The sequence below is a fragment of the Lissotriton vulgaris genome, chromosome 6 (assembly GCF_964263255.1).
Source record: "Lissotriton vulgaris chromosome 6, aLisVul1.2, whole genome shotgun sequence".
NCBI lineage: Eukaryota > Metazoa > Chordata > Amphibia > Caudata > Salamandridae > Lissotriton > Lissotriton vulgaris.
Genome location: NC_141694.1, coordinates 1,354,509,004 through 1,354,527,589, shown reverse-complemented (window position 1 = coordinate 1,354,527,589; position 18,586 = coordinate 1,354,509,004). Strand labels below are relative to the sequence as shown.

At 44.8% G+C, this 18,586-nt stretch overlaps 1 protein-coding gene across 1 annotated transcript in view; it reads left to right on the top strand.

The window, feature by feature from the left end:
- Window positions 1-18,586, top strand: part of RYR2 (ryanodine receptor 2) — a 3,481,211-nt gene that overhangs the window by 514,866 nt on the left and 2,947,759 nt on the right. The window contains exon 11 of the mRNA XM_086925791.1: window positions 2,722-2,796. Coding sequence (XP_086781917.1) covers window positions 2,722-2,796 — 75 coding nt within the window. The remainder of the gene's footprint in view (window positions 1-2,721; window positions 2,797-18,586) is intronic.

Genomic DNA, 18,586 nt, shown 5'->3' with positions numbered 1-18,586 from the left:
GGGAGACCTATACCTATTGCACTGTATCACCCTCACGCCTGCTATGAGGTAGGCGTAAGGTTTTGACGCAGTGGCATCCTAGAATGGCGCAGTGAAATCTGATAGATTTCACTACGCCGCTTCTACGAGGCTTTCTTGTGGGGGAACGCCCACCTTGCATACATTGTACCTGACGCAGGTATAATGTGGCACAGGGGTTTACAAAGTGACGCCTCTGCCTAGATGCATCACTGTAAATATGGCACAACGTGGCACATTATTTACGACGCCGTTGCGTCACAAAAATTGATGCAAAGGATTACTCTAACATTAGTCACCAATTTGAAAAAAGTAACAAATACAGTCATGAGAAGAAACACACAGCAAAGGAAGGTTATATTAAAAGTTAATTGTATTAAAGTTGATCACAAAGAAAATTTCATGGGGACAAAACATAGAACAAAACTTTTTCACATAAAAGTCATGAAAAGCAGTATGTCTATGTCAACTGGACTAATGTTAGAGTAATCCTTTGTATACATTAGGTTCAATTCATTAAAGAACCTAGAAGCAATAACCATTTTATCGAAGTCAATTGATCTCCAAACAAAATCCCTTGTAGTCATTTCCTACTTTAACTTTTAAGAAGTGGACATTTTTCTGCCTGAACCAAATTTGCCTTTCTGCCAGTGTCGTCGGACAAATGACTGTGAATAGATTTCCTCTTTGTAGGTTGGGCATTCCTCACAGACCTAGGGACCAAAGAGGCCTAGGTGTGAGGTGAGAGTGTCTCCCGAACAGGATAACTGGGGAAGAGCAGTGCCCTGCCCTGATTACACTTCAAAGGAAGGACCCGGCCCGCAGCACACACCAAGGAACTTGACACCAGGCCTGTCTTTTCCTTTGTGCTTCGAGAATCAGCATCTACGGCAATAGTCCATGTCTACTGCCCACATAAAGCTCAGCGAGGACTGACTCTGCGCTCCTAATAGCGACCATCTGCGACGCCCAACCTGCTCCTTGGGCCGACACTAGTCTCCTCATGTCAAATTCCAATTCAAAGCTTAGCTACAGCTCCCCATGTGGACTTCGACTCTGAGAAGGCGCAATCTTTAGCAGGTTGAAGCTGATCCCTGTATGCAGCCCACACTCCATCCCAGTCAGCCTGAACTTGTGACTTTGACCCTGTCCAGAACGTACAGATAACTACAATTGGCACTTTATGCTTTTTGGCCTATTTTCACTAGAAACATCAAAAACTCAGAATCCCGGTACTACTGTTTGGATTTTTGTCATTTTGCTGTCATTCTATGTATTAAAATTAACTATTTGTCTAAATTGGTTTGGGAATTTTCTGATGTTGTATTTTCATTTGATTAATGTTTGAGTGCTGCATAAATGCTTAATGCATAACCTCTATGTTAAGCCTGACTGTTGTTGTGCCAAGCTACCAGAGGTTTAAGCTTGCGTTTATTTAGTGACTTTTGTGGTTCACCCTGACAAGGACTTTGTTCAATACTCGATTGGGGCTTCCAACCCTCTCAACTAATAACCCAGTTTTTTACAGAAGCTAAATGCAAAGGGCCTCATTTATGAAAAGTGACGCATCGCTGCGAGAAAACAGTGATGCGTTACTTTTTATTGCGACCTCCTTGCGACCCCAATGATGCGTCATATTTACAATAAGACGCATCATTGCGCAAGGAATTACAGATACGTCAATATTTCTGACGTATCTGTAAGCGCAAAAGTGACGCATTGCTGGAGTGTGTCACAAAAGTGATGCAACTCCAGCAATGCGTCCTTTCACATGGGGAAAGCCCCGTGTGAAAGGGCTTGCGTCAGTCTTACGCCTGCTGTGAGGCAGGCGCAAGATTTTGACGCAACAGCGTCCTAAAAGTGACGCAGTGAAATCTCATAGAATTCACTGCGTCACTATTACGAGGCTTTTTGCGGGGGAACGCCCCCTCTGCATACATTATACCTGACGCAGGTATAATGTAGCGCAGGGGTTTGCAAAGTGACGCATCTGCTTAAATGCGTCACTTTGTAATTAGTGCGCAACAGGAGGCATGTTTTACGCCACCGATGTGTCACAAAAAGTGACGCACCAGCGGCGTAAAAGTGACGCACGGCCTCATAAATGAGGCCAAAGTCTTTAAGATGTTTTTAAGCTTTTATAGTCTCAGTAAGAACAGTGTGTTTTCCCACATGTGCCAGACTCTGCAGTTAGCTTTATTCGGTGGGAAGCTATCCAGGCTTATGCAGCTATAGAGTGGAGGGCTTTCCCAAAGTAAGTCGAAGACTCCGGATTTTTCACCCCAGCAATGGCTGCCCGCATGACGCTTTCCATACATTTGGCTCAGGCAGGCTCCTGTGGTGGCGTTTGTTCTCAGCAGCGGTGGGCCGCCAGGGTTTCAGGCAACTGCCACTTCAGCTGGCAGGGGTTGCAGCTTCCAGGCCGTGTGTTCACGGCCTGGAAGCTGTGTATACATTTATAGTTCCACTGCAATAAGCTGTATTCCTCTGCATTTTGTCTGCACATTAGTCGAATTTTAAATAAAATATGTTAAAAATTAGTTTTGAAATCCAAAAGTCAGAGTATTTCTTTAGTATGCCCTTAGAAGCACAGCACATTAAAAAGTGGGACACGTTTAGTAATGAATACAGTTGAAAAAGACAGAAGAAAATTTCTACGACAGATGCTTTTATTTTAATATTGAATTCTGTTTTTCTTTTCAGAAATGTACATTATGAAGGAGGAGCTGTGTCGATTCATGCTCGATCCCTTTGGAGACTAGAAACTTTAAGAGTTTCGTAAGTAAAATTAAATATTTTGTTTAAGAAAAGCACTTTCTGAGTTAGAGCACAAGTTATTACATGGACAAGATATAGAGTAGCACATAAAAATATATTTTTAAGGGTCCCGGCTGCAGTATGCAATCAGCGAATTGTCTGTGGAGGCTTGGAGGTGGGGGGACAGCACATCAGAATTTTCTTCAATGAAGCAGAAATTGACAATATCTGTCCATCAGCATCTACTTTCAACTGGTTCCTGGGCCCACATCATGATCTTATTTCTTGTGTTGCGCCGACGCAGAATGGGTCTGCGCGTTTATTTGTTCCATCCTCAGAACATACATTAACTCGAAAAATCTTTGAATCAGTGCATGTGCTGCTGACAGCAGAGCTTGGACGATGATAAAGCAATTACTGCCCTGTGTTTTCAATCTCTGTTGTCGGCAACCCATGCGCTAACTGGAAGATTTTTACAGACAGATTTACTACATTTTCACACAGCAAGCAACCACATTTCAGGCGCGGCCGGCACCGGTAAGAGCGGTGCGGCTTGGGGTGGGGCGTGGGGGGTGTCGACAGACGACGGATAGGGAAAATAAAATAAATAAGTAAATAAAACCACTTACCTTGCGCTCGCCGCATCATCGCTGACTCAACGATGCGGTGAGCACGAGGTAAGTGGTTTTATTTATTTAAGTATTTTATTTTCCCTATCCCGTCATCTGTTGACGTCCCCCTGCACTCCCGCCCTGCCCCTCTGCTCTTACCTGTACCAGCAGCGCCTGCCAAATTTGCTGCAATATTCTATATTGCATTGAGAAAGAGGGAAAACACAATGCAGAGCCGTATTTATTAAGACAGGCCTGCTGCTTCTCTCTTCTCCTATACTGGTGTTCTAATTAAGCTGCATTACACAAAGCATAGACTCACACCATGGTGCAGAGATGAGTATGTTCTGCAGAGCATATGGTCTGCACCAAACAAATGGCAATGCCTAGAAGAATCCAGTTTGGCTCAGCTTTTCATCAAAACATATGGGTTTTTGTGCTGATCTGCCCAAGTAATGTTCTAGTAACGTCCCCTTGACTCAAAATAAGGCAGAGCAGCACTAAGCATGTTTTGCTCTGAGAAAAGGGCAATTTTTCAGCGCAACACGCTTTTTACTGGAAGGTAAATACCAATGCGTAGCTTTGCATCAATTTGCCTCACTTGTGATGCTGCAAAACTTAGTAGATACACATCTAAAAGATTAGTGGTCAGATGTATCAAAGGGTTTTACCCCTTCGGTGTCTATGGAAAAATGTGTTCATACATATTGCCCTAGCTTTGTTCTGAAGACAGGAAAAAGAAACACACAGACCCTTTCTGCACTGGAACAGGATCATGATATGGCCCTAATATGGTATAAAACAAATAATGCTCAATTCCAAATTTCTCTGGCTCACGCATTGCAAAGATTTTCTTCCAGTACAAAATCTATCCTTTATGTAACCAAGGCATTCTTGATATATGGAATAATGATGTGTGAGTGGCTCAAGGTGGGCTAAACTGCGCCATTCTTAGGGGAGTATATGTGGCGCACTGGCGCAGTCTTGCTCTCACTGCACTGTGTGACTTCTCAGTAAATTAGCCCCTGCTCCTGTATTTATCTGAATTATTTTACAGCACCTAGAAATAGTGCTGGGAATTATAATGGCCATGGACTAATGGATAGATAAGAATGAGGACTAAAGTGCTGTCTTCTAGCAGTGATGGTGAGGACAAAGATCAACAGATGACAGCACAGACAATGAGGATTAGTAGTTGTGTGAGAATAACGACAGGGCTGGAGATTGAAGCAGATTCTACAGTGTTTTAGCAAGCAGTGAGATGGACAGGCCAGGGGCTGACTTATCAAATGTGCAACTGGAGCTTTGCCGGCATTCACACTACTTTCAATGCTCCCAGTGTACTTCGCGATTATAGAAGTGGCAGCAGCTGTTTATAAATACCCACAGTTGTAAGAAATGTTGTGTGCCCAAAGGTGTTATCCATATGCATAGGATGGTGGACCTATGTTGATGAAGGAATCATGGTCTATATTAGTGTATCATGTTCCTATTTAGCACCCCCTCACCAGGAGCCTGGGTGATGTCAGGGGCTCTGGAGATACCAAGGTATTCGAAGCGCCTACCCGTTGAGGAGCAGTCAAAGAGCACATCCCTCCATGAGGAGCAGGGGTGCTGGCTCCTTTCCACAAAAATGTTTAGGTGCCTGTAAACAGACAGTAGAATTATGACAGGGGCCACCGTGATTAGGTCTTTATAAGGGTTACCTTCCCACCAGCCCTTAAGGGCCCTCAGGGTTGACCATCCCAGGTTGCAAAAGGACATCTATGGAGAAACAGTGTGACTGATCAGTTGCTTGGTGTTTGTATGATGTGCACCCATGTGTATCTTCTAACCTGCAGCTTTCAGTTGCCATTCAGTCACCTACTTAAGGTGCACTCATTTTAGGGGCAGTCAGTCACACACTGCTGCCTTATGTCCTTCAAATGGCACAGGGCCAGATGGGCCAGACAGCCATTATCTGCTGTCAGCATGTATGTATGAAAATTTGCAGGCACGTTACCATCTACAAGTGTTGTAGTGTGCACCCACAGAGTTAGGGCTTTCACACTTCCCATTGAAAAGATGGTGAAGAAAACCAACATAATAAAGTATTTCTGTTGATACCAGAAAAGGGTGTTCTGCCACAATATCAAAGTTTTGCATCAACTTAGGGGGGACCGAAGGAACATGGCGGGCCCATAGTTTTTTAATTTAGGAAAAACAGCACCCATATTTTTTGTGAAAAAACAATCATCCCGGTACAGTTAATCACATAGTTTAAATGCTTCAGCTGAAGAGTCTACTGTGCTGTGAAATCAAAGGCTAGCAGGCAGCTAAACAAGAAACAAGCTTTATTGCCAGGGTGCCTGCTTGCCTGAAAGTAATGCAAATGTGCAAAACTGGTTAATCTGCAAATTAGATACTTGGAGGCCGGTTTTGGCTTTAATTGATGGAATCACTTGAAGTTTCCTCATGACATAGATTTATTCCTAGTGAGTGGAAGTGCAAGGAAGCTACCATACTTTTTAAAATGCACTTCTAATCCTGTATTGGCTCAAACATATGAACAAGATAAGTAGATGTAAAGTTAAAATAGTAAGTTTATACTTCCCAGTGTGCTCATCCCTTGACGATATGTTGGTAGTTGAAGTTCTGGGGCCAATATGTGCAGATCGATATCGTGCCATAATGTCTGAAAAATCTTGTAGCCTTGACTTTGCTTAACATCACATTCGGAAGGAGGAATGCAGCACATAAATCTGGACACTTCATTTGGGTGAAAAAGGACGCTTTAGTGACACGGGTGCACATCAGAAACCATTCCTGGCAAACAGCCTTACAAAACTATAACCTTGCTATACATGAAGTGAACTAACCAATGTACCCACCCCTACTCCTCCTTCCACATACCCAGCCCGCAGGTAACTCCTTTAAATGTAGTGCATTTCAACATTACCAACTTTCTATTACCCCTACATCCTAACACTGCCTATATGAACCTGTAAATACCCAAGTGTCCTAAACTGAACCTTGAACTGCCTGCCTACCCTCCCCTTGCAAATGGTTCACCAACTGTCAGCGCCAACCAAACTTCTTCCAACTCCTGGCAACCTTTCCATGACACCACACAGCACCTGTTCCAAGCGACAACATGCACAAATAAACCCTGTGCACCAGTCTCAACAACAGAGCCCTAATAAAAAGGAAAAATCCTCTAAAGCCACCGAAAGCCAAATTTAAAGAAACAGGAGGGCGGGAAAAAGCTGCATCAAAATCTCCCTGCCGGGAAACAGCCACTACAACGAAGCCGTTTCCACGCTGTACTTAACCACGCATGCTTTACAACGCATGCGTGGTTACCACGTAAAGCCTTTACCACGCATTTCCTTACTACGAAATACGTAGTACAGGAATGTGTGGTAAAGGTAGAATAAAAAAAAGGGGGGCTAGGGGGGTTTGGGGGGGGGATCCCCCCCCCCAACAAAAAGATTGAGTTTAAAAAAAGAAATCACACTTACCATAAAGAGAAAGATTTGTGCCTTTCGTCCTTCATGGAAAAAGCCAGCCTCCCTAACGACGTAATAACGTACGTGCGTCCACGTACTTCCAAAACAAAAAAAAATAGAAAAGAGACCAATTTACATTGAAGGAGAAGTCCGTCTATGACAAACAGTGAGTATTTTTTTTAATGATATTAACTTTTAATGATTTAAGGGAATATATAAGGAATGGGGGAAGGGATCAAAAAAAGCATTTACAATGAAAATGCCATTAACAAGCATAGTTATACAACGAAAAACGAAGTATAACTATGCGTGGTAAAGGCATTTTCGTTGTAAAGCATATTCGTGGCAGTGGCATTCTCGTTGTAACGCATGCGTGGAAAAGGCATGCGTTGCAACGGAATGCGTAGTAAAATCATACAACCCTGCTGGACCCGGTAACGGCCCATGCTCTGTGTTGTCCCCAGCGGCTACCAAGCCTGATGACGGCATTCATTGAGATCTCACCATCCACCAGGTCACCAGAACCTAAAATGGTGGCAGGGAGCCCAAAAACACCCGCTAAATAATGGTTGGGCTATATTGGGCTACAAAAGTAGTCCAAAACAAAATGGCAGGTGATGGACTGCACCACCCTCCCAATCTGCCCTGGGGCAGACCTCCTGTTGGTCGGCTGCCCCCAAATCCCCCTCAAGAAGGGGGGGTGGGGGGGTTGGTTGCAGCACATAAAACTGACCACTTAAATTGTGTGAAAAAGGTAGCTTCATTGAAATAGATGCACATCACAAAAACTGCCTTCCTTAGAAAACTATAGCCTCACTATATATGAAGTGAACTAACCATTATCTCCACACTCACCACTACGGTCCCTTCACATACCCAGCCTGCAGCTCACTCCTTTAAATGTAGTGCACTTCGACATTGCCAACTTTCTATTACCCCTACACTCTAAGACTGCCTGTATGAACTTGTAAATAACCAAATGTCCTAAACTGAACCTTCGACCCCCCTGGCTACCCTCCCCTTGCACATGGTTTACCAACTCTCAACATCAACCAAACTTCTGCCAACTCCTGCCAAATTTGCCATGCCTCCGCCACCCAGAAAAAGGTGGGAGGCCTTTTTCTGCCTCCCCTCCATGTGCCAGTTAGCCAAAGTCCTAACACCAAATATTTAAGGTGCTAGTCAAGACTTCTCTAATCTTTGACAAGTAAAGGTCCAGATCAATCCTAGACAAGTGGATCCTGTCTCCCCGAAATACCTCTCTGGCCTCAAACTTAATATCTGAATGGCAAATCCACCCAAACCCAAGCTCCCTACGAAAACAGAACATCACCCTATTAAATTTTTGGCGTTTTATATTTTTGTAAAGATTTTAATTAATCATATACAAATAAATATATTACTTACTTACTTACCCTATTAAATTGTTATCTGCTCTAGCAATAGCGGCAGGCTTAGCCGCTCCTCTCCAATTCCTTCTCAACACAAACTCAGTCCACAAGACAAAGCCTCCTGCCCACTTCTTAATGATTGACAACTCCCTCTTCATGATCCACATCAAACTACCCCTTTCTCTTTATCCAGATCTTTCTCCCCGAGGTGTAAGATCAATACGTACGGACACCTGCAGCTCACCATCATACCATTCAAAATCGGCAATAGTCCTCTCCAACACAAGCCCCCGGTTCCTTTTAATGAAATAGGAAAAAGGGGGTGGTTAAAACTCAAATTGGTCCCAAAGTCCCTTTGGCATGCCTGAATGGCCACCCACTTGATGAAAGAGTGGCCCACAACCCAAATAGCGACTTCCTCGGCAGCTGGGGCCGCTACCGAACCTAGAAAGAAACAAACCAGCATTAATGATTCACATGGATGCAGCTACCGCTGAATCAAGCGAAATTGGCCTTTCTCCTTTTTGGGCACCACCCCAACAGTGACATGATCAGGTCCTCCATTTGCCAAATATAAAAGGATCCTGCCATCCGGCCTTCTGAGACCTCTTTCTACAGTTTTTCTTAAACCACCTGTCCTTGCTGAGCACAAATTGTCTGCCCACAGCCACACCCGAGGGCCATCCCTCAAAAGAAAACCCCAACAAAACTGCTCCTGTAAAATCGCCGCCTCTTCAGAATGCCCATAGACCTCCGCCAATTCTCCAACCTGTCTAGGTTAACCGGAGTATGAGTCTATTGCTCCAGATCCCCGAGCTCCCCTCCCAACTTGGGAGCCCGAGAATACATGTAGCCCACCCTTGCTGTTGCCACTGCCCTGGCCCCTGCCTGTAGCCAGTATCTACTCCAAAGCAATTGACAAGGGGATGCCCGGCCACACACTTTGAGCACATGTTATGGAATTTACAATATTCCTGAGTGAACAATCCTTTATTAATATCACAGCAGGTTTCTGTCTGTGCCTTTGCTGCCACCCCCACCGTTCCCCGAGTGGGACGGCCCTGAAAGGGGCGATATACACTGCAGGCAGCTAGCTGTAAAAAAAGGTCTTGCCCAGCTTTACTGCTCACTGTGTGCTACTATAGATCAGAATCCAGTTCACCCCATTTTGCCTCAGGATCCAAGACCAAACCCGCCCTAAATTCCTTGTCATATTTGGCCCAAATAATCCACCCTCCGTAATTTGAGCCTTTTGAACGACATCTATGTATTTGAACATTGCTTCGCAGCGCTCTGGATATTTTTCGCAATATACAGAGGCATACATTAAAAATGCTGTGGTCTGATACCCTATTGTGAGATGTACCTTGGGCCACTTTGCCAGTTCCTATCCTTCTTCCTTCGAACCCTCCTTGGAGTGCACCTCTCTGTGGACATGTTTAAGCCTCTCCATATATTTCCCCTTTCAAATCCGCTCCTTTGTAACTAACATGAGATGAGCCCTAAACATCTAAGTGACACCCATGTATGGCAACTTTTTTTATCTTTAGCTCTTTACATCTATCCTCTATCGGGTCTAACACTGTATCCATAAATTCCTCATAAACGAGTCTAAGAACTCTACCTAATTCACCAGAAATACTGCATCAAAATCTCCCTGCCACCAGCCACCGGGTTACCTGAACCTAAAATGGTGGCAGGGAGCACAACCCCTCCCCTGAATAATGTCTGGTCTATAATGGGCTACATAAGTAGCCCAAAACAAAATGGCAGTCGATGAACTGCATCACCCTCCCACTCTGCCTGGGGGCAGGCCTCCCGGTGGTCGGCTGTCCCCCAAACTCCACTTCTGGTAAAATGTGAAGAACTTAATATAAAAGCAGGCACTCCATCCGTTCTGTTTTAAGGAGTCTCTTTCTTGACAGAAATCTTTCTGACATATTTTTAATTGTTCCTTTCTGGAGAGTTAGTGACTGTCGTGATGGAGAGGTTGGGGTCCGACAGTGTGGGCGACTGACAGTAGGGCAGTAAGACCCTGTGGGTCCTCAGGCAGAGTGACCAGGTCACCGGACACCAGATCCGGTGACGGGACAGGAAGGGGACAGACAATGACCAGGACAGAGACGTGGACGGACGTGGGGACGAGCAACTGCATGATGTAAAAATAAAGAAGCGTTAAACTAACCTGCGTCCTGTGTGTGGTGTACACCCCTGTGCACAGCATGAACACGACAACTGGCGACGAGGTCAAGAGACGGATCGACGCGTGTCCACCGAGGCGCCATCGGAAATAAAGGAGCACCCCTGGATGCGCAAATAGTGGGATTTAGATGGAAAAGAAGAAGGAACATTGGAATCCACCTCGACAGCCTCCGAGAGCAGATCCAGCAGACCGCGGTAAGCGCTGAAAACAAGAGCGCGATTAGAAACTAGTGGAGCGAGCTCTCGCGAGATGTGTTGAAGAGGCTGGCGCGAGCCGTCGCGAGAGTATCAAGAGCACCGGCGGCCATACTTGAATGGGGCGAGTTGAGAGAACAGCACTGAGAACAGCAGTGGGCCGGCCCCGGCGAAAGGGGTGCAGAGATGCTGACTTTTTACGAGTGGTTGGCTGTGCGTTAAGGGAGACCTACGTGTACACGGCCAAGTGATCTCGTATGTCTGTGTCAGCCAGCGCCCAGGCTTGAGGGCATCTAGAAGACCGCAGTGGCTGGGTTATCGATGAGAGCATCATTGACTGTTGATGCGAAATGGGAAAAAATAACAACAAACAAAAGAGAAGAGAAACTATATTTTAAGTGGCGGCCATCTTATGAACAGGCAATGTGATTGTGACCGCGAAATTGCGCGAAATAGCGGCGGCCATTTTAGATGAGGATAGAAGGACAATGGAGCGGCCATTTTAAGGCCAAATAATGTCGGAAAGGAAGAAAATGACAAGAAAAGACAATTAGAAAATAGAAATAAAGAAAACAAAGACAAAATAAGGAGAATAAAGAGGCAGAATAAGGACAGAAAGAGCAAAGAACATTCAAGTATTGTGACGGCGGACATTAAAAGCAGAAGAAACAGCAGAGCAGCCATTTCGAAGTCGGGCAAAGGGCAAATAAGAAGAATAGCATAAGACAAGGTGAATTAAGGAGAACGCGAATAATAAAAAAAAAAAAAAAAAGGAATAGAGAAGAAAAGACAGAAAGAAAAAGAAAATAAGAATGGAAAAGGTCTGAAAGGAGAAAGAAAGGAAAACAACAGTTTTGAGTAAAGAATAAAGGATAAACAAAGCGCAAAAAGGGCGCACAAGTGAAAAAGGGCAACAAGAGAAAGAAAGAAGACAGTGCAATAAGAAAAAGGAAAACAATAAGTGAAAGAAAGAGAAAGGACATAAAGAAAAAGACAAATTGACAAAGAGAAAGAAGAAAAAGAAAGACAAAAGAAAGGAGCAGAAGAGAGTGGAAGAAGCCAGAGAAGGCTAAATAAAAGACAGAAAAGAGAAATAACACAGAAAAGAAAGGACATAAAGAAGAAAAAAGAGAAAGAGAAAAGAAGAAAATAAAGAGGAAGAAAGAAGATAAAGAGATAAGAAGAAAATAAAGAGAAAAGAAGAAGAAAGAAGATAAAGAGATAAGAAGAAAATATAGAGAAAAGAGAAAGGAAGAGAGAAAAGAGGATAAAGAGAAAGGACAAAAGGAAAGCAGAAAAGAAGAAGAAAAGAAGGAAGAATAAAGACGAAAGAAAAGAAAACAAAAAGAAAGACATAAATATAAGAATAAGTCGCAGGAAGGATGCAAATATAAGAAAACAAGGAAATAAAGAAGAAGAAGACTAGGAAAGCCCAGAAGAGGCCAAATAAAATTAAAAAAAAAGGGGACAAATAAGAAAGAAGTTAAAATAAAGGAAAAGCCAGAGATAAGGCCAAATAGAAATAACAAAGAAAAGAGGGACAAAGATCACCAAAGAAACAGAAAAGAGAAAAGGAGAACATAGAAGAAAAGAAAACAAAAGGAAAGACACAAAGACAAAGGAAATAAAATGGGTAAAAAGGAGCAACGTGACAAGACTTTGGCGCAGGAGAAACAGCATCAAAAGGAAAGGACAAAGACATACAATGAGCAGAGCGGACAGGCGCCACCAAGGAAGATCAAGGCAAGAGACACTGCATGGCCAGGACCAAAGGTGGTGAGACAGAAAGAAACAATATCGATACTCAGACAACCGGTTCTCCAAAGATTCACTGGCGGTGACGGAAGTGAAAGGATCGATGGTGATGGCTGTCTCCGACCGACAACAAACAACAAGGAAAAGATAGCGTTTCAAGGAGCTAAAGGCGGATGAAGAAGAAATGGCAGCGGCAACTGCAGCCACATAGAAGGAGGAAGATAGAGGACAAGGAAGCGATGGAGACACTAGATCACGAAGGACATTCAGTAAATAACAGAGACTCATTGAAGAGATATAGAGTGACAAGTTCTCTCTCTCTGTCTCTCTCTCTCTCTCTCTCTCTCTCTCTCTCTCTCTCTCATTCTTTCACCTTCATCAATATAACTGTGAATAAGGACTATGATAAATGTGTCACGAACATTTGTTTGCAACAAGGGGGGAGATGTCGTGACGGAGAGGTTGGGGTCCGACAGTGTGGGCGACTGACAGTAGGGCAGTAGGACCCTGTGGGTCCTCAGGCAGAGTGACCAGGTCACCGGACACCAGATCCGGTGACGGGACAGGAAGGGGACAGACAATGACCAGGACAGAGACGTGGACGGACGTGGGGACGAGCAACTGCATGATGTAAAAATAAAGAAGCGTTAAACTAACCTGCGTCCTGTGTGTGGTGTACACCCCTGTGCACAGCATGAACACGACAGTGACAAGAGCTGCAGGGGACGATTACTGCATCACGGTGGAGCTGTAGGCCACCTACAATGATACTAAATTGCCAAGACAGCAACACTGAAGATATCGTGTTTGGCGCTGCTGTCACTCCAGTCTCAGACGGAGATAGCCATGTAAAGTGACAGTGGCATTCTTTTAGAGATCCTCTTTCCTCTTCGTCGTCCTTGTGTGTGATTGCAGTGTCACGTCCCCGCTGCCAAACAGCATGTCAGATGAAGTGTGACAGGACCAGAGTGGCGCAGAAGAAGCTTCTGGAAAAAGAAACTCCTGATCACTCGGGCGCGTGGTCGCCGTTTGACAGGCCGCGTGCGTGCGCCTCACTCGAGCTGCAGCAGGCAATCACGTTACGTGCACGTCAGTTCACCCCGCTGCCTACAGCTCTGAAGTGCCAGACATTCGTAGTTACTTTTATCTGAGGCAAGAAAAAGACTGTAGAGGGAGAATCCTTGATAGAATGTGCTCCAACTTGAATTCAGCGAGAACAGCCTGTGGCCATGCCCAAACCTAACTCTTATGACTATTTGTGTGTTACCTTTTTAAAGCAACGCGTTAAAACTGCATTAATAAAGGAAGACTGTTGCTTTATGTTCTTTTAAGGTTACAGAGAGACCTGAAATGTACAGGGCTACAAAGTAATCCTACAAGGGAAGCGGCATAAAAGCGGGGTTCCCTCAGGAAAAATATATAAATATACAATTTCAGCCAGTCGGAAGATGAGCGATTCACAGTACTGTTAACCATGGAATTAATAGTCATTTGAATGAAGGCCAAAAAGTAAAATAAATAATCGTATGTTTGAATTTTTTATTTAGACGGTGGCAATATACAGCACGAAAAAGGTACTATGGCTCAGTGAAGTTCAAGAAGTGAAAGAAAAGTGTAACAAATAGGTGTAATTAAAACAATGAATATCTATGTTATAGAGGAGTCACAATTATACATAAGTAATCTGGTTGTATTGAAGTTCAGGAAATCTGCTTCCAGTCTTTTGACCTTTCAACCCCTATTCAAAATGGGCGGGAAAGTTCAACACATTACTGAAAATTCCACCTCTTTATCATTTCTACTCGCTGCTATCCAGGGACGGGTGTGATGCGACATAATGAGCATTGAAAACATTGAAGAGCTTCAGTGGCAGAGAAAAGAGAAAGGATGTAAGCTGTAGCGGGAGAAAGTATAACTTAACCCCTTGTGTGCTAGTGACCAGCTCAGCTCGTCACAGCCGTTGGAACGTTTGCACGCTGGGATAATTTCCCCGCTGTGCTGAACTTTCAAAAACGGGTGTGGCTGTGAAGAGCTCCGCTCGTCATGAGGGCAGCTCCGCTGTGCCTCATGACGAGCCGAGGTCGTCACCAGCACAGTGACGCCTTGCGCGGCCCCCCTCCCCCGCACAGTGGGGGGAAAACACCCCGCAGCTAAGGGGTTAAGGATGAGGATGGCAAGAGAGAGATGAAGGAACCAAGGTTAGAAGAAAGCAGGTGTAATGAAGATTGGTTAGCATTATTCATTATGATTTCTCTGACTGCTATTTCTCTACTGAGGCGTATCATGAAGGCACACAAACCTGTTCTGCATCTTCTGCAGGTATGGAATGGGGATGCTTTCTAAAAGAAGTCCAGCAAGAGGATATCAATTTCCATTAACCATCTCACATCGCCCACTGCCCACTGTACTCCTCCTACCTTCCAGGATCTATTGAAGCCCATCTGCACCTGTCTGTGCCTTGAACGCGCCCAGCACCAGAAACCCTGGTCCTCCCCATATCCACCATTACTCAGGCATGCTCGTCCGTGTTCTCAACCCCATCCGCCACGTGCCACACTGCTGCCACACTGCACCTCACAACATGAAGGGCCTCTTGCAAGTAATCATGCACTCGCCCACACTCTCCATCCACCACTCCTGCACCCACAGCACCCAGCACCCCACTCTCTCACACTAACACAAACCAGCCACCCACTCATGCTGACACAGACCAACAACCACCCAGGCAACACGCCACAATAGCATGCATGCTCCTCAACACTCATTCACTCACCAAACACACCAGAGAGATATGGGGCATAATGTACAACCATGCTCTTGACCTGTTCTTCTTCATGAAAACATGGCTAAACCCAACCTCTGCACCGTACGTTGCTATAGCCATCCATGTTGGCTACGAGGTAAGACATTAGCAAAAGCTCATTGGCAGAGTCATGTACTATTTCAAGACACTGTCAGCTGCACAACCTATACAGACACCCTCCCTAGCTGCATGGAACGCCTCATGTTAAAGATATGCATTACAGACAACTTCACCCTAGGCGCAATCCTCATTTACAGACCACTGCGACCCCCCCCAACACTTTTGCTTGCGACCTCACAGACTTTGTTGCACCCTTCATCATCACCACCAGCACCTTCATACTCCTAGTAGACCTCACCTTTCACCTAGAAGACCACACCGGCCCAAACTCTATGGCCCTGCTAGACAAACTCCGAAACCTCTGCTCCATCCAGCACATTACAGAACCAACCCATACCACTGGACACCTATTGGACCTGATTTTCTCCTCAATTAGCAACACCACAGTTAAGAAACTATGACCTTGATAGACCATGCCCTCATCAGTTTCAGCATAACCATCCCTCTCCACTACGGACCCACCACCACTGAACATGCCCACCGCAGCTTGAAAAGTATTACAGATTAGGACTGAGCTTCCACACTCTCCTTGCTTCAGCTCAAACACACCAGCAAATTGACGAAAGCCATGAAGAACCTCAATAGCTCGATCACTGCTTGTGCTGAAACACTGGCTCCCTTCAAGCACAACCCAATTGCAAGAGCCTACCTTAGGTCAGTTGGTACATAGAGGAACTCAGGCTGATAAAATGTCACTGCAAGCAACTAGAGGACAAATGGAGAACAAGTCAAGGCACCATGGATAAAGATGCTACTACCAGCAGATATGGAACTCCAAGCACACAGCCTTTGTACATTGCATCAATACCAGCAAAAACAGCAGCAACAAAATCTTCACCCTCATGAAAGATTTCATTGCACCTCCCACAGTCTGCAGCAAAACTACCCCCTCCCAAGACCTTTGCAACAAGCTCTCAGAATTCTTCTGCAATAAAATCACATCCGTATATGGCAACTTTGACCCTTAATCGGACACCGTTACCGATTTAACTCAACTTCCCATCCTGGCAAAGAATGAAACCTGAGCTCATTGCCCACCGTCACTACCATCGAAAATATTTTTACCACGTTGCCCACCGTCACCACCATCGAAAATATTTTTACCACGAAGACCATCCACTCGTGCATCCCATTTGATCCTTGCTTCCACCACACCTTCACCAAATGACTTCTAACAATCAGCGAAGTACTAACACCCATCCTCAACCCCTCCATCAACACCGCCATTTCCTGGATACCTGGAAACCTGCCCCCATCCCGCTCCTGCTCAAGAACCCATCTGCTGACCCAGCCAAGCTCTCCAACTACAGACCAAGCAGCACCTCTTTGACCACCTCAGCAACCACCAGCTCCTTAACACAATGTAGCCCAGATCCAGGTCCAACCACAGTACAGAAACAGCACTCATTGCCACTACAGACGATGCTCGTACACCTCTATGCAGCAATTGATAGCTCCCATGCCTCATCCTCATCAGGCTTGAGGTTGGCATCCAAGGATCCGCTCTCCGTAGGGTCTGCCCCTTCCTAATGGATAGAACATACGTTGTCAGCCTGGCACCTTACTCCTTGGGAGCCTGCAAACTGATCTGCGGAGTGCCTCAAGGTTCATGAATTCAGCCCCACCCTCTTCAATGCATACATGATCCCTCTGGCCTACATCATCCGCGGACATGACATCACCATTCTCTCCTATGCCAATGACACACAACTCATACTTTTCTTCTCAGACAAGACCGCCAACACAAGAAACAAGTTCACCACCTACCTGATAGACGTTTTTGATGTTTTGCACCTTGTTATGTTTTAATGATGTTGTTATGTTTCTTTGTTTAAGTAATTGTGTTATGTTCTGCTATGTACTTTAACCCGTTTACCGTGGCGAACATTCCGCCGTGGTGCGGGCCTTCTATAGAGTGGGACGGCACGGCACGGAACGGGTTAACTACGTCAACTCCATTTACAGCTAAAAGCAGCACATGCTTTTAAGGTTTCTATGACAAGCAACCATTTTCCTCTGCCTAGGGTAGTAAGATTGTGCTGGTCATGTTGTTCAACTATATGTTGTTCAACTATATGACAACTAACAGCAAAAGAAACTGTCGCAGAATTTGCAGCGCTGAATTGTGCAAGGGGGAAAACTGTGCAGAACCATATCTACAAAGTTTGGACTGATGCTATCATATCCTGCACTGGCACTCTAATTAGATTGGCTTCTTTGATGCACATACTCACACCATGGTGCAGAGGTGAGTGAGCTGCTGTGTAGCACAGAAATGTGCACTGTAAGGGTAGAATTGTACTGAAAGTACACATTTTTAGAACACATTCCTATGCCTTGACATATTTCAGAAGAATGTCATGCTTTGGCTTAGTGACGTGCAATTGAGCATGCATGTAATGCAAGTATTTTTTGGAACTGAAAATATGTTGCCGTGTTAATGACTGCTTCAAAGGGCTGTTAGTTCTTGATGCAAACCCATGTCTGGCTATTTTAGCAGGTTGGACTTTCGGCCAAAACCTAAGCATGTTTTTACTGATCTTTCCAATAATGCCCCAAAAATATCCCCTTCATCCAGAGCAGCACACTGGAAAATAAATACAAGTGTGCCCCTCTACGTCACTTTGTGTTGGGACAAAGTCCTAGTACATGTGTACCTTTATGTGAGTCAGCCTCAGATTTCTGTGCTGCACTGTCAGTGAATTATCTAAGTGCAGGTGCAGCATGCAGCATTATTCTCTTGTTTAATGAGCGCTTAGCCCTGTTACGTCGCTGTTGCTGAGAGCAGGCCCTGAAACTAACTGCGCACATTTGTTACATAGCAGCCCCTGAAGTGTCTCATGTAAAATCAGTTTTAGCAGAAATGATATTCATGTGAAATAGTTTGCAACAGACTGGATAAGGCAGATGATCAGTTTTCCATTTTGTGGAAACAAAACGAAATTACGATAAAAGAAATATTAAAAAACTTAGTTGGTGTGGCTAGATATGTTGTTTGAAATCGGAACACTCTTACAATCCCACGCTGACCCATACCCTTCCTCTAATGGACCTTAATCACCCCTCCCAAGTTTTGCGGCCATTATGTCCACACACAAGAAACCCAAAGCAGCCCTAGCAATTTAGAGGGATCAGCCCCCCCTGCTGCTATTGTTACTGGGGGCCGATATAGCCCCTATTAACCAAAAACGCCCCCCAGTTGCTGCAAAATCGGCCCCCACCCTTCCAGCCTCCAGAAGAAACGTC